The 23,618-nt window shown below is 34.1% G+C and overlaps 1 protein-coding gene across 1 annotated transcript in view; it reads right to left on the bottom strand.

Annotated features, from left to right (window-relative positions):
* LUZP2 (leucine zipper protein 2) overlaps nt 1-23,618 on the bottom strand; it is a 721,061-nt gene that overhangs the window by 416,508 nt on the left and 280,935 nt on the right. The window contains 2 exon segments of the mRNA XM_074272647.1: nt 5,735-5,805; nt 9,399-9,516. Of these exon segments, the coding sequence (XP_074128748.1) occupies nt 5,735-5,805; nt 9,399-9,516 (189 nt within the window).

Raw genomic sequence — 23,618 nt, 5'->3', positions numbered from 1 at the left:
AAAATAGACAACTTAAATCAAGTAGGGCCAACCAGAAGCAGTCAGCATTCATCTAAGGGTCCCTTTAATAAAGGTCTTTGTGTCTGGATGCAAATGCAAAAAGTAAATTGTATTTAAAAGAAATTGCCTTGCCATTATGTCTACCAAAGGATCCCACTGTGTAAAACATCTGTGAGCTGCATAATGGGTAGCAAATCAAATTAATATAATAATACGAATCAGCAAGCTAATTCCACTAAAAATATGGTAGGGTAGGAATATGCAAGTAATAGAAAGTTACTCCAGATTTTCTGAGTGTGTGTACTTCTTCTAAGTGAGGGTTTATCCTTGCTTAATATCATGCTTGCTACAGTGCTTCAGAGGTCTGAGCTTTTCTACAGTGTTTCAGTAGAAGGGTGTGCTTAGGACTAAAAAAATAGCCTCATTGTTTTGAGACAAAAAGGAATACACACACACAGACACACACACACACACACACACACACACACACACACACACACACACACACAGACATTCACCATCAAGAATGCACTGGGTACTTAACAAGAACTATTCTTCAACCAGTGAAAATGAAAACATTCTCAAAAATGCCAATGCCCCTTCTTGAATTTATGCATTTGTCACATGGCATCATCTTAAAATAAATGATTTATAATCATGCATTTTTAGAGCCTTTAATTATTTTTGATTTTCTTTTTAATCACCTAAGCCATGTTTATAAGAACAAGATCTGATTATCCCTGTACATATTTTAAAAAATAATGGAAGTAATTTTTCTAGATTTCCCTCCAATACACACTTTTACTATCCACCAAAAAACAAAACAAAACAAAACAAAAAAAAAAAAAAACAGAAAAGTTTCTACTAAAGGAAATCTAGGAGATCTTTCCTAATTGCCTCACTTTACAGATGAGAAAAATGAGGCTCAGAGAGGGATTTGGCCAAAATAACAAACTTCATCAGTAGAAGATGAGAAATGAGAAATTTCTCTCAATTCCAGTTTCACACATCATTCTGGTATTCTAATAGACAAAAGAAGTTAACAGAAATAACAACCGATTTTCAAATGGAAGAGATACTCATAGGGACTAAGTAATTGTTAAAGAAACATTAAATGTGTGACTAGGTGTTTAATGGTTCCCTTCAGTCTAGATTTCCTTCACCTCAGGCTGAGGAGACTGGAGGCAGTTATTCTTCCAAGCTCACCAATACATCATCCTATTTACAACAAATAATTCTTTGCTTATAATTTGCATCCTATGTAAAAGAAAGCTATATCATTAGGTATATCCCCTCGGGTTCCCACAATAGACTGAAAATATTGAAATTTCCCAAATTGTCCTGCCTGGTAGACATCAGTATCAAGATCTTTGGATGCTGCCTTCCCATTCTGAATGAGACTCTCATAGTCCTCAAATGCTTTACTCCATTTGCCCCACAAATGAACCTAAAATAGAGTTGACTTTTTGCCCTCACTTATGTAGAATGTAAAATTGAGGATAGGATTTGTTGTTTTTTATTTTTAACCTTTATATTTCTACTTCCTTGTACACTAAAAAGGCATTCAATAAAATTGTATTAAATTGGATTGATTTGTTTTTTTAAAAACTGAGAAAGCTAAAATTGAAACCAATAGTTGACTGGATTAAGTTCCTTTGTCTTACTCTTAGTATGTGCTCAGGAAAAAGATACACCTTTGAAATTTTAGCATTTTTATCTGTAAAATGGGAGTATTAACACTTATACTACTGACATTATAGAAATAGAATGACAAAATATTTGTAAAAAAAAAAAAAGTGCTTAACACAGCCTGGCACATAGTAGGTATTATACAAATGTTTTTGACCTCTCAAATCAAGGTAGAGAAAATACATTGTCAATCTTATAGGATCAAAGAATATTGAATTTCGATTATATTTTATGATGCAGTTTTATCTGTACTTATGATTCCTAACACTGAACAGTAAAAAACAAATTATAGAGTGACTAAAAGTCTTGGCCACTAAAAAGTTGTGTGACCTTGAACTAGTCATTTAACCATGTTGTTGTTTTTTTGTTTTTGTTTTTGTTTTGTTTCCTCAACTTAAAAATGAAATGAATACTTGTGCTCTCTATAACCCAAGGTTGATGATGTTAGTCCTTTTAAAAAGATTAAAAGTATTATGTAAATTATTGAAATGCATGTGATAAGGATGATGATGACAAAAATCTATTACTCTTTTCTTGGAACACCTAACATAAATGTTCTGACTTTGAATTTCTGTATACCTGTTAGATATTTAATAACAGTTAATTTCTGGCACCCCAAACACCATTTATGAACAAGTTCTATTTTCCAGTTCAATTCCATCTATGCCTTTCCTAAATTTGAATTACTAGCGCTTTTACAGAACCAGAAAGTAAATTCATAATCATTTTATCAATTCCATGACTGCTTTCCACGAACACAGATCTAAGCTGAAAAGTGTCTCAGAAGTTTTCTAGTCCAAACCCACATATTTTACAGATGAGGTAACTGAAGCTGAGAGAAGTTATGTGAGTTATCCAAAGTCATATATATAGAAAGTCTTAAAGTCAGGTCTTCTGACTTAGAGAAAATGCTAGTTTTACTGAGCTAAATGAAAAGTTTTGGGACATCGGAAGCAAATTTATTCCTTGGAAACATTGTATTGCTTGGGATTTTTTAATGTGGTTTTTTTTCATTTCTTCCTCCCCTGGGAAACTGTACTTTAAATGATGTTTTCTCACAATTGAGTTGTTAACAAGATAAGATGTTACTTAGTGACTTGGGAGGAAAAAATAAGTATAAACAATTTACTAAATTCCCACCAGACTCATTCATGTTAATACATGTTACATTTATTGCTTTTTTATTTTGTTTTGGTTAGTCTTCAAATAGTAGACAAAATGCCCTCTTAATAGTTTCCTAACCAAACCTCTGTGCTGCTGCTCATCACAGCTCCTGGAAATAAGCCCAAAGAACAGGTTGTCTATAGAATCCATAAAAGAGAAAAAACAAAGGTAGATAACATAACCTGATTCTATTATTATTAGAGGCAAAAAAGGCCTCCCTTGTTGAGCTGTGAAGTTGAGGGCTGATCTTCTGAATCCCTCCCTGCTATTAAGGACTTTATATCAAATGCACTTCTATACAGTTTTCCCTTCCAATGCCTTCAAAACATAAGGATTAGGCATGTGATGGAGCCAATCATCAGAGTTCTCAAGAACCAGTTGTCAAATTTTCACTGTGAAAATTCACACCCAGAAAATCATCAAAAGCTACAAATCAGGAATTAAATTGTTATTTTATTGTTTATCGTGAGAAAATATCAATAATGCAGATCAAAAAGAAAATTAGGATGCTTTGTACATTTTTTTAAAAGAGTTGGTTGTTTAAAATTACTGATACATGACTGCTCAGTTCTTTCATGCTCTATTAGGGTGTCTTCTCCGGAAGTCAGCATTCAAGTCCTAGCTTGATCTGAAAGAATAGGGGAACTCGCTGGCTGGAAAAGTAGACTGAAAGAGGGAGAGGAAGAGGCAGTGCCTAGTTTATGGATGAATGGGTGAATGAATAGATGGATGGATATATGGATGGGAGAGATGATGGTAAGGAGACAGGGTTCTGAGAGGGATTTTTACTAATACCCATAAAACACTTTTTGTCAGGTTCATCAACTAGAATTTTTCTTTGTTTGTTTTTCAGCAATATAGGTAAGTTTCAGTCAAAAATCCATCTCTATTTAAACAGACAAGCCCCTGCTCTGTAACTTAGAGTCAAAGGAAACTGCCTGAGCTACTGAGAGGCTGAGTGAAACTTTAGGGAGGATGATTCTGTTGGGAGACTTAAATACACATAGCTCTTCTGACATCAAACTCAGTGTTTTCTTTTTATAAAAACTTGTGACATCAAAGTCACTTTTTTAGTGAAGGTCCATTGTAAAATGAAAAGTGTTCTGTATAAACAAAAGGGAAAGAGAGCCTGACTGATGGTGGTAATTTCCAAAAGTGACTTTAAATCTTGAGTTGGCTAATCCTAGCTCTTCTGAAAGTAGCCCAAGTTCCTCATTGGTCTCAATATGTAGATATAGATTTTCATTTTGTGTGATCATTTAAAATTCCAGTTAAAGTATTATGCTAATTGATAGTGATCAAATGACATAATTTGTGGATAATTTCGTGGGAGACATTGTGGATAATTTTGACCAGTCAGAGCTACAAATAACAATTTTAATATCTTAGGTAAATAAGCAGTAGTTAGAACATGTTAAGCAATGGCAGGAATTTATAGACAAAGCTCTACTTGAAGAGAAATTTCTTGCCCTTTAACTTCCCAAAATCTCCCAGATTCTAGGGCCATTTTTCCTTATCTTGGTTTTTTTTTTTTTAGTATAAATGTGTATATATATATATATATATATATACATATATATATATATATATATACATATATATATATATTTATACACACACACATATATATGTATATATAAATTTGCTTATGTACATATAAACATATGTGTAACATTTGTATGCAATATATAAATGTTATATATATGCACATGTATATATACATACACACACACACATATATATATATATATTACATTAACTTGCACATATCTATGCCTTAGCTAGATTATAAGCACTTTAAGAAAGTGTTTCATTTAAAAAAAATCTCTTTATCCCCAGCACCTTGGAAAATACATATCACAGATTGAAGGGATATATAAATCCAGCTTCATTGCCTGAGACAGAGATATCAGGACAGTAATAGCAGCTTGTGTGGGAAGAGAGTATGAGGTAGAATCTAGGGTGGCTTCTGACATGGAAAGACAAAAGACAATCCATCACAAAGCCAGAACAGAGACAGAGGTCAACTAGGATGCAAAGAAAAAGAGTGACAACTTGGCTTTTTAATGAATTGCTCTTGTGAATAAGGTATTAAACTCATTTCTCTTGGCCAGAAAACTCTAAGCACTGTCGGTGCTTTCTCCATTTTAGCTCAAAGTCTTATTCTGTCCTAGATATGGTTGATGTTGCATAGTTAAAACAATGAGACAAATTAATACCTTTTCCCTTCTCAATTGTGAGTTTGTTATGAAGCATTCTAAAAGTCTCTAGTTTGAATGACTTGCACAATGAATGACCTTCTATTCTCCAAGCTCTATTGAAAAGATTTTACATCTAATTTATGTTCACAAGTATTAAACAACATAATAGTGGAAAACAAAACACAGAATGTTCGCTCTAGGGATGTTACCTATAGCTCAGGTCCCCCTCACAATGGATAATTTGGGTATGATTAAGTGCAGTGTGCTTTGAGAAACCCATTGCCATGTTCACCTCTTATTGCAGCCATTTATCAGGGTCTCTTTAACTAAAATGCTATGGAATTGCTTTTAAAATGTATTAAATGATGGGGTTGAACCACATTCAATAACTTTAATAGACTCTGCACAATCTAAATGCTTATCTCTAGTTAATCTTGCCAAGTTCTAGCTGCTAAATGAAGGATGGCATCTATCAACTAACACTTCATGTGTAGCTGAAACAAAACAGCTTCTTCCATCCCTAACTGTCACTGTTGATAGTGTCTCTACAGATTTACCTCTTTTCACCTTGCCAACTCAAACCTTAGCATAATGGACTGTCACAGTTTCAGACTTGGGCTATTCAGGAGAGAATGACCAAAAGAGAAAAAAGAAAAGAAAACAAAAAAGAGGGAACTTACCTTTGTTTTTTGCCTAATTCCAGAAGCTTCTGAACATCACTCTTAGCTGATGCTTCATCATTTTTCAAAGACTGGTAAGGAAAAGAAAAGAAAAGGAGGGGGAAGATCTTATCAATATTGCTTGATTACAAAATGATGATTGGAGATTCCTTTGATTCCTCGTTCCATAGAATAACAAATTTTGCTACAAATTGTAATGATTTATCTAGTCAATTTGGACAAAAAGAATTTAGCCCATTTCCCCAAAATTAAATGATCTATAGGAACACTCATTGAAATTCACAAATTTCAATGAAGAATTATAATAAAGTCATGCTGGTTTTAAATGGTTTAAAGAGTATATTAAAGAAGTTATCACCTAAGTGGGTAGGTTAAAGGCAGCTAGATGTGATGCAGTTCTAGTACACATGAAGATTCATCTTCATAAATTCAAATGTGACCTCAACAATTTACTGTATGATCCTAGACAAAACATATAATACTATTTGCCTCCGTTTAATCATTTGTAAAATATGCTGAAAAGGTAATAGAAAACCACCCCAGTATCTTTGCAAACAAAACTCCAATTGAAGAGTTTCAAATGACTGGAAAAAATGACCGACTAACAAGAACAATAAAGGAGAAAGGATTCCAAATTGGAGCATCCAAATGGATCAGAATTGAAAGAGCTAGTGCTGCCCAAAACTTCAGTTATTTCAAAATAAAAGAACACGGGGCAGCTAGGTGGCGCAGTGGATACAGCACCAGCCCTGAATTCAGGAGGACCCAAGTTCAAATTTGATCTCAGACACTTAACACTTCCTGGCTGTGTGACCCTGGGCAAGTCACTTAACCCCAGCCTCAGGGGGGAAAAAAGAAAAGAAAAGAAAAGAACACAAACTGCCATCTCTTTCTTCTTTTTCTAGGCTGCTTTGTCCACAGCTCTCAATATATATACCCTGATTGCTTTACAAAAGAGAGGGGAAGGAAGGAAAGAATACAATAGTGTCCCAGAAAACTAGCATCCTGAAATCAAAGCAGCCAAGAACAAGAGATATTGGCCCACTTAGATCATTATTCATCTCAATGAATCATGGAATATAAAACTCTAAGGATCCATACTCTATAAAGGGGACTGTGTAATTCAGGGGAAACTTATTTGAATACTTCCAAGACAAGTGCAGGATGCCACCAGTTATTGGGGTTCAGGGAAGTCACTTTTCCAAGAAACACAACTACTTTGTCAAACCTATTTTGATTTAAGATTTATATTCCATCTGTTTCCAGATAGGAGTAAAATTGGCCAAATCATCCATCTAATATATAAGCAAAATCCAAGAAAGAAGTAAAAATACTTATGAGATGTCACCATAGATAGGGCACGATACATGTACTGAACATAAACTTGCAGGAGACCTCCAGAGATCTTCATTTTGAGCCCATTCACTCTAAATTTTGAACTTATTTTAACAAGATTAGAGGTGACACAATACACTAAATAAGGCACTGAATTGGAGGGTGAAGATATGGATTCAAATTCCAGTTTTGTAACTTACTGGGTGACTTTGAACATTCCACTTATTTACTTCATATCTGTAGGATTTACTTTATTCTTTTAAAAGGATGGCTAGGTGGCCACTTTAATTAAAGTCCCTCCAATGTCTTTTTCTTCATCATTAAGGCTATGAACCTCTATCTCTCTATGAAGGAGAAGCAATAGATTCAAAATTGAGAAAACAAAACTGTTACTGATGGCAGACCGTCAAAGAAAAATGATAGCTAAAATAATTTCCAGATAGAAGGAGATTAAAAACAAGAAGAAAAAATGAAAAATAAAGACATTTTTTCCCTTAAATCCATATGATGTTGCAGCTTTGTATTGAAGAAAGCAAAGAGTCCAATACATGTCATGTGCTCCTAAGCACATACTGGATATAGATCCTAATACTTTAAATTAAAAAAATAACTTGAGAAGTAATTTAATCCCTTTTCATCTATTATAACACAATCTATTAATTGATATTCATAATGATAGTCTCTGTTAAGTCTGGGCCAGATAAAGTCTGCTATGACAAAGGGATATGTTGTTTCGTCCAGTTGTTTCAGTCATATACAATTCTTTATGACCCTATATGGAATTTTCTTGAAAAGGATACTGGAATGATTTGGCAGATCTTTCTCCAGCTCATTTTATAGAGGCAAACAGGATTAACTGATTTTTTTCAAAGTAATAAAACCAGAAAGTATCTAAAGCCAGATTTGAACTCAGAAAGATTACTTTTCTTGACTGCAGACCCCACACTCTATTCTCTACACCATCTAGCTCCCCTATAAGAGGAAATAGTAAATGATATTACTCAATATCATGAATGATCATTTTCATTTCAGAGTTTCCATATCCCCAGTCCATCAGCCCCTCATTTTTTTCCTCAACTGCTTTTAGTGTTTATCCTTTCTCCCCCAACTTAGTCTTCTGGACCTATTCCCATTTGCCAATTCATCCTCTGCTTCAAACAATCAAAATTTCCTGTGGTGAATTCCATTTCCTCAAGGCCTTGGTCTCTATTTAGTGAATCTGATATTTTAATTTATGCTATGGTAGTAATAGCAGGTTTTGGTTTATGCAAACTAATAGAATGTACATCCACTGGTTTTTCTTTTCTTTTCTTTTCTTCTTTTTTTAATACAGAGTGCCTACACACCTATTAAGCAGCAATTAATAAATACTCATTAAATTGAATTATATTTCCCCTCTCATAAAATAAAGTGTTCTAGCAGAAGAAAATTATCAAATGAATACATTTTGGGTTGGATTCTAGAGTTCTGAAGTTTCTGCTATGAACTCACTATGTTATTATGAGTATATCAGTCCAATTTTCTCTATGACATTTTCTTAAAGGCCTGCTGGAAGGTATCACAGTCTACTTTTCTTGGAAAATATAAATTTCTAAAGTGTAAACTACATTCTTGACTGAACAGGAAGGGGAGAGGTCATATGGTAGGTTCCTCTGCACTCTGCACTCCCTTCTGAGACCAGTAGGCATTTTATTCCTGGAGATGTTCAACAGAGTCATCAGAATCCTCAATAGATTCCTGTTCAAAGACTCTCAAGTTATAAATGATGGTTTCATAAGAGCAATTCTCCTCCCTTCAGCCTTTTCTTGATTCAGTGATTTGGGTTTGTCTGAAAAATTTCAGACTCTGGGCCAGTGGGAATTTAAAATGTTCTTTTTAAGATAATTCCTGTATTCATTTTCTCTGCTGCTTATTATTGCTTTTGATTATTCTGTAATAGGAAAAACAGTGGAGTCAAATTTGTCTTGGGAGCTGTGAGGGACTGATAGTTTTGCAAATCACAAAATTTTCTCATTCTATCCATTTGCTAAGTTCAAATTCCCAGCCTGACTATTTAAATGATATTTCCTTGCAAATCTCACACTTGAATAAATAACCTTTTGTTATATTCAAGAATAAGGATTTTTTTAAATGCTAGCTAAAATTTAAATAAATTTGATTTCACTATAGTTTTTAAATGACCTACTATGTGTAAAAATATACTATATGAAAGACACAGGGAATGTAAAAACAAAATAACAAATAAAAATATCTATTCTGTTATCAGAATAAATAGCATCTAATTTAGTGAATTGTCTGCTGTCACTGAGGGTATGAATATTAATCTTACCTGAAGATTAACTTTAATTCCATCAAGCTCCCTGGAAGTCTTTGACAGCTGTCGGAGAATATTGCTTCTTTCCTTGAACACTTCTTTCAGTTGTCTCTCCAGCTCTTCATAGCCCTGTCTTAACACAGAAAGAACAGGCATGAAGTCCTCTCCTAATACTGCCTCAGTGCATTGGGCTGATTTGGAATCAGAGGCTTAGTTCTGACAAGTTTTCCATCACTTTTCAACGAAGCATCTAAATTCACCTGTAATAGATGATTGTTGTATCAGTCAGTATACACACACAAACCTAGAAAACGACCTAGAATCCTCATTAAAAAGAAATTATAACAAAATCCAGAATTTTCTGATAAGGTGAGGAAATTTAGAGATTACCTACTCTGACCCCTATATTTTACAGCTGAGGAAACTGAGCTGGTTCTATTCAAATTGAATGTCATACAGTTCCTCTGAACTAAGCTAAAGCCAGTATTCAACTCACAGATCCAATGAGGTGTAGTGGACAGAGCTCTGGAGTTGGCAATGGGAAGAATTAAATTTAAGTATTATATTTAAATAACAATGAAAAGCTTTGAGATCTTTATCACATCAGTTAAAGTCACTGAACCTTAAGAACTCTCTAAGATTATCAATGATATCTATCACTATCACTATCAGTGATGGTTGCTTTCAATATATCTTACTAGAGGAGTTTCCACCAATTATAAAATAACTAGTGCTTGATTCACAGTTAATAATCTTTCTACTTCTCCTCTCCCTCTTCTTCCACTCTGGGAAATGAAATAAGAAACTAGTTCATAAATAAGACTTTTATTGATCCATTCATTTTTGCTAATAACTTTGTTCATTCATTCATTCGTTTCTTTTTTTTTTTTCTTTTTTTGAGAGAGGCAACATGACATAATGGATAGGAAGTTCTCCTTGAACCTGGAAGACTATAATTTCTCAATATTTTTGGGCCAATGGTATCAAATTCAAATAAAAAGAATTAAACCACACTTAAGGATCCTTGTGGACCTTATATTGACTTTAAAAAGCACACAATATTATCACCTGTGGTCTATTGCATTTGTGAGCAGATAGATGACATAGTATATATTGTTCTGGGCTTGAAGTCAGGAATTTCATGTTTTTGAGTTCAAATACAGGTTTAGATACTTAGTAGCTGTGTTACCCTGGGCAAGTCCCTTAAGCTTGTTAGCTAAAATGAGTTGGAAAGGAAAAGGCAAACCATTCCAGAATCTTGATCAAGAAGACTCCAAACGGGATCACACAGTGTCAGTATTTCAAAAACAGCTGCACAACTGTATATTTATTAATTTGTTAAATATTTCATAATTATATTTTAACTCTGCTTTAAGCATCACTCTAGAATGTTGTGCCCCTACCTCCTGGAGCAACATATCTGACACCTGTATTCTAGGAAACTAAGACTATCTTTCAGAGAAGATGCGGTCCTTCTTTGGTAAGAGAATGTTTCTTCACCTTGAAATTCTCCATACAAATTAGATCAAAGAGCAAATTCTTAACCATTTTTCTAAATAAATTTCTATTATATGTGCTGTATAAGTATATATTTTGCTTCATTTTCTGCATTTTTTCCTTTCTTACAGGCTGTGATCTTTTAGATCCTCTATCCATTCAAATACATTGTTCTGTTCATTTTTTTTTCACAGAGCCTATTATTTGCCTATTGAGTCCTATCCTTGCAAAGAAAAAAAAGTCATACTTCATAAGTCTGAATAGTATGAGTAATTACAAAGTTTGAGTGGCCTTTGAGCTAGACCAAAGAAAAGTAAAGAAGCTGTGTTTGCCACATGCAACATCTTTAGGATTATTAGCAAATGGTTTCTATACAGAATGAGTTTCTTTGATGATTCTTTTCCTTCCTCAATTTTTTATGCAGAAGGATGCTAAAGTCTTCTGCCCTCATTCTTTCTCTTTCTTTGTGGCAAATGAGAATAGTTTCCTACAAAGGAAAATAGCACTTCTATCTGACCTTGTAATTTACCCTGCCGAACAGTGCCTTAGCTGGCAATCAGACTGTTATTAATCTTCTTCTTATCCTTACTGGTTGAACCAGGTAAGCAAGGGAAATGTTCAAAACTGTGAGTTTCCTTTTTTCCCCTTTTTTTTCTTTGTTATTGAAACTATTCCACTTTTATGAATGTCTTCTTGCCCCATCTCCTTGAGTCCCCATATCTTAAATGTATATAATTTTGCACACACACACACACACACACACACACCCTTTTAATGTATATATGAGAATTAATGATAGAGTGGGAAGGCTTTGTTTTGAAAAAAAGAACCATGATATCAGGGAAGTGGTGCCATGAGATGTAAGTGAATTGGATTCAAGTGAGAGAAGTCTGTGCCCAATGGCAAGATAGAGATCAGGAGAACAGGAGACAGACCTGGCTGTAGAGGGAGATCTTGGTCTTTTTAACTTAAGGTCTTTTACAGGTCTCAGTTTGACTGAAGCAACACCTGATCAATGATTAAGGCTAGATAAGGAATGAGGCAGAGAGGAGAGTCAGAGAGTCAGAGAGAGAGAGAGTCAGAGAGAGAGAGAGTCAGAGAGAGAGAGAGTCAGAGAGAGTCAGAGAGAGAGAGAGAGAGAGAGAGAGAGAGAGAGAGAGAGAGAGAGAGAGAGAGAGAGACAGAGAGAGAGAGAGAGAGAGAGAGAGACAGAGACAGAGAGAGAGACAGAGACAGAGACAGAGAGAGAGACAGAGACAGAGAGACAGAGACAGAGAGAGAGAAAGAGAGAGAGAGAGAGACAGAGAGACAGAGAGAGAGAGACAGAGAGAGAGAGAGAGACAGAGAGACAGAGAGAGAGAGAAAGAGAGAGAGAGAGAAAGAGAGAGAGAGAGACAGAGACAGAGAGAGAGACAGAGAGAGAGAGAGAGAGAGAGAGAGAGAGAGAGAGAGAGAGAGAGAGAGAGAGAGAGAGAGAGAGAGAGAGAGAGAGAGAGAGAGAGAGGGAGGGAGAGAGAGTCAGAGAGAGAGAGAGAGATGATGATGATGATAACGAATGGATGTATGAATGGATAGATAGGTAGGTAGATAAAAAGATATAGATATAAATATATGTATATGTAGTTATAGATATAAGTAACCTGGAAGATTAGAGGACATATCATTATAGATAAATACATATGAAAGGGAAAAGAACTTCAGGATTTCTTTAACTTTACAATGATTCTCAACTCATCAATGATTCAATCAATCAATCAATCAATTCAATCAACTCAATCAATGATTCAACATTTATGTTCATGTTGAATAGTTTTGCCTGATTTGCTGTAGAGTTTTCTGAGCTCATATTGGTCAGATCAGCTACAGTCAGACACCATTGCACCTTGACTCCAATGCAGTGATATCATTTTGATTTTCTTCAAGAATAAAGAACAACAAACAACCAACAATGGATCAAGGAGGGCTTGTTAAGTATCTGACAAGTCATAGCCATTCTGTGAAAGCACTGAAGCTACAGAGATAAAAATGAAGTCATTTCTGTCTTCAAGGAGCTTACATTCTCTAATTAATTTATTTAGACTATAAATATTGTAGTATAGTTCTCTGTTGGTAGAGGAGACATTTTCACTGGGAGTTTCCTAAATCAATCAATAAATATCACTCAACATTTCCTGCACTTCTACTATGCACCAGACATAGTGCTAAGCATTAGGGATATAAAAAGAAGTGAAAGATTGACTCCAGTATATATTTATAGTCTAATGGAGTGATTTCACTCTTTAAATGAATGAAAGCACTGATGGGATCAAAACTAAAACCAAATAAACCAAAACAAACCTCCCTTTCACAACCTGCAAAATCTGTAATGCAATTTAGAATTCAGTTATGGAGGGTTTTGTATCTCTCTTCATCCAAGTGAGTGTTAACACATCCTATCTCTCCAGTGAGAGGTTAAGATTCTTTAAATCAGGATGAACAGGTGTGTAATATGACCTGTAAAATGGGTAGCGATCATATTGTCCAGTGCACTGAGCCTTCTTGCCCTTAAAAGCAATGTATGTTGGTTCTCAATTGGAACAGTAAAAGTTTTAACTCTGGCTGCAGAAAATCAATGTTGCTTATCCTGGGGAAATTGTTTATTGTTTTCATTTCATTTCTGTGGTTGCTGGTTTTATCAAAATGTGTCACAAGAGCATATGAGATGATTTTGGATTTAAACCCCATAAAAATCAAGACTCCAGAGTATGTGCTTTACAAATCTCAAAAATATTTGCTTTTCCCACTAAACAAGTGCAATAGATGCAAAGCAGGATTAAAGATGTATCCATTCCCAGAAGTACATCATTGTCTAAATCTCAAGTGCAGTAACAGTAAGGATGTATTTAGATTTTCCTCAATTTTCTCATCTGTAAAATAGGAATTAAAAATAGCACCTAACTCCTAAGTTGTTGTGAGGATCAAATGAGATAATAAGTGCAAAATACTTAACACAGGGCCTAACTTAGAGGAAATGTGATGTAAATGTTAGCAACATTATCTTTGTCGTCATCATCATCATCTTCTTCATCTTCCTTCTTCTCCATCTCCTTTTTTTTTTTTCTGTTTGATGATTGCCCCATTCTCCCATAAAAGCCAAAAGAAGAGCTACCCTGTTCCTTCCAGGTATTCCTTTTAATATTCTATGAATTCCAAAAGAGAATGTAGACTGTCTATCTAGGTATCTATTAGATCTTATTTTTGTGAGTTAACTAATTTACTTCCTTTTGTACATTTCCTGAATGATACCTTTAGCTTCACTTCTTGAATAAAAATCATCATCAGATTCTTTATAATAACATCTACTGGGAAAATCTCTGACTTCATTTTCCCTAATATCTAGACTTTCTCTCTAAGCTTTTGAGTTTTTCTAACCCTGAAGTTGTATTTATGAGTCAGGAGATTTGGAGAGAAGTAGTTGAGTAGATCCAGGCTTCCATGAGATACCTGGCAGGCCTGAGTTCCTGAAGAAGGAGCTATAGCTTAAGCCCTACTACTGTTAGACAAAGAAAAGACACAATCCTCTTTATTCTCCTGATTTAAGTAGATAAAGAATTATGAGTTTCTTTTCTAGGCCTGTTTTGTACAGAATAAAATGAAATTGTGAAACCTTGAACAATGGAGTTCCTTAACCAGGCACAGTTCAACAAAAACTTTCATATTTATAATTCTGTTGCAGTAATAATATAATGTGAGTGCATTTCCACTTCAATTCATGGGCTGATTCCCTCAGAGAAAGTCCAATGTTGTGTTAGGGCATTCTGAAGGCAGGGCAGCTTGAATATCAGCATGATTGAGCAGCCTGAATGATAGGGAAGTTAATTCTGGGGTGCTTATATAAAAAGGAAAAAACAGGGTTTCCCTATTGACATTTAGACTAGCCTTAGTATCTTATATAAAATGGGAATTTATATCATTGTAGGGCAAAAAGAAAGGATCTTAGTGGTTCATGGCTCCAATAATCAGGATTTTCCTATTCTCAGCCTATGAATGAACTTACCAGTAATATGTTCATTACCTACAAAATATCTCATATGCTAGTCCATGCTTCTGAGTAGCCTCATGGCTAAGGCCAAATGATAGCAAAGTCCTTTGGTGGTGGTTGAGCAAAAGTTTTATCCAGGATATTATCTGAAACTTTTATTATTTTTCCTCTAACACAAAAGTACATGTCTCCTTGACAGAGGTCGATGGACCTTGACACTTAGGTGTATTGTCAAGGTAAATAGGTATTTATATTTGCTGTGTTTCTTGTGATCTTGAATAGGATGTGGGCTAGAATTGTCTATGCAGAATTATATTTAAGTAAATATGCTCAATAAGTTGGGTAAATATTGCCTTGGATTTTTAGAAGAAAAATATCCATCTTTAAAAAATAGTCAAAAAAGCAAAAAATAAATAGATCTCCTTTAGCCTGCTCAAATTCTTTCCAAATGTCAAATTGCTCTCATTTATTCAGAGGCAAGGAAATTTAGCAATGATAACTTTTTACGTATTGGATGGAAGTGGGATATTTCAATTGTAAACACAGAGAACTATTAAACTAAAAGTATTTGCAATGTTTATCCACTCCTAAGTGAAACTCAGGGCATCTCTAACATTAAATTCAGTTCTGCAAAGAGCCCACCTGTCATTTTTCCACATGTGAGTGGTACAGTTTGACACTTGCTAGTTCTCTTCAAGTAAAATACAACTGTCCAGATACACCTATCCCAAGAAATATACTGAGCTTTCATCTCCATACATCCCAAGAAAATATATTTATCCCATTATTTCTGAAACAGATAAGAAAAGTAGAAAGAATACTGAAATCAGAAATGATGGGTTTTAAATCAAACTTACATTTGCTATCTGTATAGTTGTGGGAAAGTTACCTATCTTTATTAATCTTAGTTTCCACATCCATAAATGTCTATAAACAATGTCATCTTTTTTTTTACAGATTTGGAAAGCTCAAATGCAATTATATACTTTGAAACCTTAATATAGATTACAAAAAACTGGTTAGTAGAATTCAGTCTACCAAAAACATATTAAATGTCTACTAGGCTCAAAAAATATGTCAAGTGTCTGGAATATAAAGAAAGGTAAAATACAATCTCTTCTTTCAAGAAGTTCAGTCTAAAAGAAAGAAAGGATGCAGATTTCCTTGTAGTAATAGAATATATGCAAGATAAATTAGATATGATCAAGAAAGAGAAAGAGCTAATATCAAACAAGATCCGAGGCTTAACCATTATGGATAACCATACAATAACAAATGACAAAGATGATACGGTACAATAACTATTACAATAATAACAATGACAATAATCCAGATGATGTCAATACAAAAGACAATGGGGATGAAGATGATGATAGTTAATATTTCTACATTTTCATCAAACACCACAACTTATTCTCACAACAGTTCTTTGAGTTAATTTTTTTTCAGCTTTTATATATAAGAAAACTGAGTCTGGGATAGGTTATATGATTTACCCAATGTTGTATAACTAGGGGGAGTCTGAGGCAGGTTTTGACCTCAAGTGTCCCTGAGTCTACATTATAATAGTCTAGATAGACACCATGTCACATAGTTTTGTGATACCTAGTTTGGGAAGAGGTCCTTAACACAGGGATACAGAATGGGAATGGTGCTGTTTCCATTCTCTGTACCAGTGCTAGAGTATGGGGAGACGAGATTTTCTCTGGAAGATGAGCATTGCCCCATTGGAGTAAGATGCTACCTGTACATAGAGAGAAAATACTCCATGTTAGTACAGAATGGCAATGAGATGAGTCAATTTCATCACAAAGGACAAAACCAGACAGCAATCTTGTCCAGGTAAAGTGCCTTCAGGCAGGCAAGCAGAGAACTGAGAAAATATTTCAAAGGAAAAGAATGAATTTTTTTTTTCCTGGAATCGTTACCTCTAGAGAGACAGAGAAGGATGAAGAAGTAATAAATAACATCAAATAGAAAAGATATTCTCTTCTCCCAGGAAGAGTAGGATAAGAACATTGCTTCTCTAAATATGTAAACACTGACTTTGGAGAATGGGAGAGATAGGTAAGGTAGGGAGCATGGTATAGTATATGTATTACTGGCCTTACATCCACTAAAACATGGGTTCAAATTCCTCCAATAAGACATATGGACTAAAATAAATTACAAGTTCATGGAAGATAAAGGACCATCTTCTGCTGCTTTTATATCCCTAGTTCTAGGCACAATGTCTGATACACAGTAAGTGCTTAATAAATGTTTCTCTATTGATTTATTGATTCACTAGTCTGGTGGCATAATGATAAATGTTCAATAATTACCTTCCCCTAAAAAAAAAAAAAAGAAAGTATATGTGGCACACTTAATTTTAAGTTTAATCTGCTTTAATCTCATTTTCACCAATATTTTCTTTGTTCTAAACAATCAATAAAACAAGAAATCCACATTTTATTTTTCCTGTTTTCCAATTATCAAGTTATAAATGTTCATACTGAAAATTTAATGCAACAGTCAGCTCAGCTGATTTGAGATGGCTCCAGGTATCATTGGTTCTATCCCTTGGAGAAGGAAGAAGAAGAAGAGGAAGAATACAATAAGGAGGAAGAGGAGTGTATATATAATTATATGTAAATAACTCTAGGTTCTATAAAGCTATGTCACTACAATTTATGCTATTGTCATTTCCTTTCATGCTGAACCTTTTGTTGTGGTCCCAAGAATGTATTATCTCTTCTTTTTATGTAACATTCTATTATTGGGCATGGAAATTATTATTGGTTTCAAAGCACATGGAAAAAGGGAGAAGTTTCCTCATCCAGGACTTATCTATGCCAATGGAAATTATGGAACTAATCTCTATTTTTAGAAACTACCTTGTTATATAAGTGGACATGAAGTCCAGAAAAAAAGGGCCATGAGAAAAGTAACTATCCTGTAATAGTTTCTAGGCTGTAGCATTTATAGCAGAGCTTTGAGGAACTTATCTCATTATTCATTGGGATAATACTAAAAATTCACAGGATTAAAAGACAACAACTAGAAAATTAATGTAGACATATATGGAAGTTAGGAGGTGGTTAGGTGAATAAAAAAACTAGATAACCCTATCTTTAACTTCCTTTTACCTTTTTTGGGAAGGAACCACCACTCTTCCCCAAGAAGCTTGGGGTTCCCGAGGCCTTAATTTCCCTCCTCAGCACATTAGGCAATAAGGGAAAAGTGCCAACAAGTAAACTTGGGGAGACACTTTTCTTTGATCTAGTCTTTTTTTTGCCACTCAAATTTTTTTTATATTTGAGTCAGGGTTTTATCAAAATCCTTGATTCAGATATTGCTATTTTGAAAAGATTATGAAATATCATAATACTATTTATGATTCTTCCTTATTTAGCTTAGGATCCCCCAAGCCAATTAGAATTCTGCTAGCTTAGCCCAAAGTCTGAATTTCTGTATTTTCATCTCTCAAACATTTCAAGTCATGTGTCCCCCTCTTTAAAAATAAAAATAAATAGCAATAATAATAATAATAAAACAATTAATAATAAATAAATAAAATCTATGTTCATCTATTCATTTACTTTTTCATTTCTTTGCTTTTCAGCTTATTTAAAATTAATGAAATAGTTTATTTAGGACCCATTATTTGTTTAGTCTGTGAATTCAAAAACTATATGAAATACAAGTTTAAAGAATAGGAACTTTTTTTTTACAATCTAGGGGAAAAATTTAAAAATAAATTCTAAACTTCCTTATATGTTATGAGAAATGACCCATATTACCTTTAAAGAACAGGAAAAGTAAAAACAACAATGATGATAATAATGAGATTAGGTAACATTTATACAGCAGTTGCTATATTCTTAACTTTTCCCACTCATACTCTATGCTCTGCTAGACAACAATGGTTAATCTGGTATTGATAAAAGAGGGGATAATAATAAAAATCCATTAGCAGGTAACAGAAAGTCAATTCCAGTGAAAGAAAGAAGTGTGACACCTCATGCAATGCTATCCACATAATGCTGGATCAAGGACAGAAGCTTAAACCCACCTTACTGGAGAAATGTCACAAATTTAAAGGAATCTAATGGAAAAGAAAGCCTGGCTTGATTTCAAACAGAACATGGGAATTTCTGAAAACAGTCTCACAGATTTAAATGGAATGGATCTCACAGATTTAAAAAAAAAAAGGACCCTGCCAATACCTGATCAATTTGTTAAGTCTCTGATTAACCAAATGTGTTCATACAAAAACACAATTGAAGAAAAAGAAAGAAACCCATGGCTTTGCATTATGTTTGATTCATGAAATGAATCTTGGACTAGATGACTCTGACTGATGAGAGTTCTATTGATTTTGCAACTCTGCTCTGCTCCATGACTTCAGACCCTGTCATCTTGTGAATAGTTTCTGGAGTCATTGGCAAAAGCTTTAAACAGAATAAGAAAGAAATATATAAGGGCCGCAGCATCCTTATGCTTCAGCAGGAAACAGCAGAGAAACCTTTAGAATAATAAAAGACAACAACTTGCATTTACAGAAATCCTTTAGTTTCAGAAGTGCAAAGTGATTCGCATAGGCTATCTCACTTATCCTCACTATATCCTGCTAAGACAGGAACAGGAGCCTATTAAAATGTTAAGTGTGGAGGGTTCCAGCAAATGATAAACCTAGTTATCTGGGTGAAACGGTCCTTTTCAGATGCTTGCATTTCCATTTCTCCCAAGGTTTGAACATTTAAGAAAGGAATTGGATACTAGGGCATGGTTACTGAATTGTGCGATGTTCCAAGAATCAAACATACTAGCAGCAGCCAAGAATGGCAGTGAAAAAAAAAAATGAATTGAATTTGCTGCTGGATTTAAAGACTACAACTCGGACCCAAACTCTTAACTATATCACAGAGTTGGAAGAGACTCTGGAAACTCGCCTCATTTCATACATGAGGATATTTATAGAGCTTAGAGCCAGGGTGACTTGCTCAAGGTCATATATTCAGAGATAGAACTGGGATTCAAACTCAGGTGTCCTAAATCAGGACTCTTGTTGCTCCACAATACTGCCCCTCCCAGAATGCTTCTTCCTGACAAACGATGACAATGACAGCTGTTAATGACAAGAAGAACTTAAGAATGTATGACATTTTACAATTTCCAAAATGCTTTTCTCACAACCGGTTTCGGTGGTAAGAGGTTCAAATGATCATTCCTCCTATTTCACAGATACGGAAGGTGAGGCTTTTTGAAGAAATTCAATGACTTGATCACAGCTGTGCAACTAAGTAGCAGCAGAGCTGAAATTAGAACTACAACATAACTTCTCTTCCAGCTTTTTTCTTTCTGTCTGTCACTGTTGGTGACAACTCCTGTGGAGGAGAGAGTACCAGACTTAGAATCAGAACAATACAGCTTCAAATCATCTGATACTATTTGGTTGTGTGGCCATGAAAAGGTAAATAAATCTCAGTGCCCCATTCACTATATGTGTGTATGTGTATATATGGGTGTGTATATGTGTGTATGTATGCATATATGTATATATATGTGTGTATTGTGAATATAGGAACATATACATAGGCATTGCATATGTGTATACACACATATAAGTGTATATATATATATATATATATATATACATGTTTGTATGTGCATGTGTATGCACACACATGTATTGCCATAACACAAAGTTACTAAAGAGAGCCAGTAATAAAGTGGATTTGAAAGATTTTTATAAATATGAATTATTTTTCTTTTATGCCTTTACCACAAAATGAGAGAGCTGGAAAAATAGCAACTAATTTGCCTTCTAATGCTAAATTTGTGACCCATGTTCTTCAAGTTTTCTAACTTAGAATTTTGTTCAATTCCATCCATTATGTTTGTAATATAGGTTTTCTTAAAAATAAACAAACAAAACTGTATCTGCAACCTTTGAATTTTATGTTGTCTTAATCCAATGGTACACCAAGTTATTCTAAAATACTTTATTTCCCCTCTAGTTAGAGCATAGTCCCCCACTGAGTCACTCTGCAGTTATCCATCTGTGCCAATAGATGGCACTTGTGTACCAATAAGTTTGATATCTAAGAGTTTATATTACTATCCTAGTACATAGAATGGGGAAGATAGATGATGGATAGGTAGGTAGGTAGGTAGGTAGGTAGGTAGGTAGGTAGGTAGATAGATAGACAGGAAGGAAGGAAGGAAGGAAGGAAGGAAGGAAGGAAGGAAGGAAGGAAGGAAGGAAGGAAGGAAGGAAGGAAGGAAGGAAGGAAGGAAGGAAGGAAGGAAGGAAGGAAGGAAGGAAGGAAGGAAGGAAGGAAGGAAGGAAGGAAGGAAGGAAGGAAGGAAGGAAGAAAGAAAGAAAGAAAGAAAGAAAGAAAGAAAGAAAGAAAGAAAGAAAGAAAGAAAGAAAGAATTGGAAGAAAGAAAGAAAGAAAGAAAGAAAGAAAGAAAGAAAGAAAGAAAGAAAGAAAGAAAGAAAGAAAGAATTGGAAGAAAGAAAGAAAAAGAAAAAAGGAAGGAAGGAAGGAAAAAGAAAGAAAGAGAAAGAAAGAAACAAAGAAAGAAAGAAATAAAGAAAAAATTGGAAGAAAGAAATAAAGAAAAAATTGGAAGAAAGAAAGAAAGAAAAAATTGGAAGAAAGAAAGAAAGAAAAAATTGGAAGAAAGAAAGAAAGAAAAAATTGGAAGAAAGAAAGAAAAAGAAAGAAAGAAAGAAAAAAGGAAGGAAGGAAAGAAGGAGAAAGAAAGAAAAAGAAAGAAAGAAAGAAAGAAAGAAAGAAAGAAAGAAAGAAAGAAAGAAAGAAAGAAAGAAAGAAAGAAAGAAAGAAAGAAAGAAAGAAAGAAAGAAAGAAAGAAAGAAAAATCTAGATAGATAATTTTGAACAAAATAAGTTGATGGCACTTCCCTGAATGCTGATATAATGGCACTAACTTTTCATTTTTCATTTTTCATTAAAGCAGGTTCCCAAATATCCCTTATTTATGTCATTTTATGACTAATTTGATTAGTGATAAGAAAAATAATTATATTTTGGATTTACATATAATTTTTTCAGTAGTCCAAAATTTGTTTCATCTTATGTGTTGTATAAAATTTACTTTACTTCTTATAAACAAAGACTTCTTTCCTTTTTTTGCTTAAAAAATTAAGTAGTCTAATGGAATTATAGGAATAGAATATATTCTTTCTTTTAAGAATCAACACAGATTACTACAATATTGGTTGGTATCACAATTTGAGGATTTCATGTATTTGTATTTTTATTACTAAATTTGGTATATTGGTGAAATCAGACATAAGTATTAACAACAACAACAACAACAAGAAATTAGTGAGATTTAGAATGAAGGTAGAATGCTTTATTATTCCTGGGAACTTGGAGTAGTTCTTTGCATGGTATATATTTTCTTATTTTTCTTGGTGAAGAATATTTTGCCATCTTTTCTTAGTCTCTCTGCAGCCATTCATTTCAAGGAAGTACTAGAATCTGCCCTACCTGCCAAGTTTACTGACTTCTCTCCAACATGCATTTTTCTTTACTGTCTTCCCACTAACACATATTCTATTTTTTTTTCATCTTAGACAGCTTTGCTCTTTTGAGGAAGTAGCCAGGATATCAATAGTCCCTTAGCCTCAGAGGTCTATCCAAGTGTTTTCCAAGTTATCTCTTTGGAATTGTTAAGAATAGAAAAAAGAAAAGGAGAAAAAAAGAGAAAAGTCTTCTGTCCAATTGGTCAAGGAAACTTAACAATTTTTAAATTAAGAAAAATCCTAAAACAATGAATTGAGTTGAGTGGGAGCCATCTTTTATCAAAGCTGAAATCCATCTTTAAGATTTCTCTGCAGACTGCAGTAAAGAGTTGCAGATAGGAGGAGGAATAATTGTGGGAGATTACACTTATTATATTATACTCTTCTCCATAGATTCCTTTTCATGAATGATGCTTGAAAATTGGATGAAGTCCCAGAATATTAAAGGGCCTCGGCACTATAATCCATGACTATTCAAAAGGGATCAGCATAACAATCTATACAGGAAAAAACAAATCAACATAAATGACCAATAACCAGATGATGCTGTACAGTTATAAAACCCATCTATTGCATACAATACATATATCTGGGATAAGCACTACAGATGGACAAGATAGGCTTGAATGACATAAGTATAGCATATTTCCAAAGTCAAATTAAAGGTAAGAAGTAGAAAAAAGAAATATCAATCAAGTCATGCATGCTAATAAAAGGAGATGGGCAGTTTATGTAGGAAAAGGAAAAGTTAACAGATGGCCATCCTGAATATTTTACTAATACACATGGAAAATCAAACATACTAGAGGAAGGGGTCTAATGTTTCATATTGATTCTTTTTAGAAGATTGTTAAATGTATAAAAATAAAATATAGTATGAAGAGGCATGGTGACTACATGAAGAATGGGATTATCAACATATATGAGATTATAAGTAAGTGCTGGCTATCCTTGACATTAGCAACTATCCTCATGCTAGGCAATCAAAACTAGCTTAAAATACAGATGCCTCCTTTACTGGTAACTTTGATATTGCCCTCTATTTAGTTTAATCCCTACACAACCTATCCTCAACTATCTTTCCAATTTATTTAAATTGCTATAACAGTTACACTCTATTTGATCCAGCCAAATTTACCTCCTCATTCTTTTGCCCACATGGGCAAAAGACCATCTA

This window comes from Sminthopsis crassicaudata, chromosome 6 (assembly GCF_048593235.1).
Source record: "Sminthopsis crassicaudata isolate SCR6 chromosome 6, ASM4859323v1, whole genome shotgun sequence".
NCBI lineage: Eukaryota > Metazoa > Chordata > Mammalia > Dasyuromorphia > Dasyuridae > Sminthopsis > Sminthopsis crassicaudata.
Note: the sequence above shows the minus strand (reverse complement) of the source record. Positions and strands in the feature narration are given on the sequence as shown.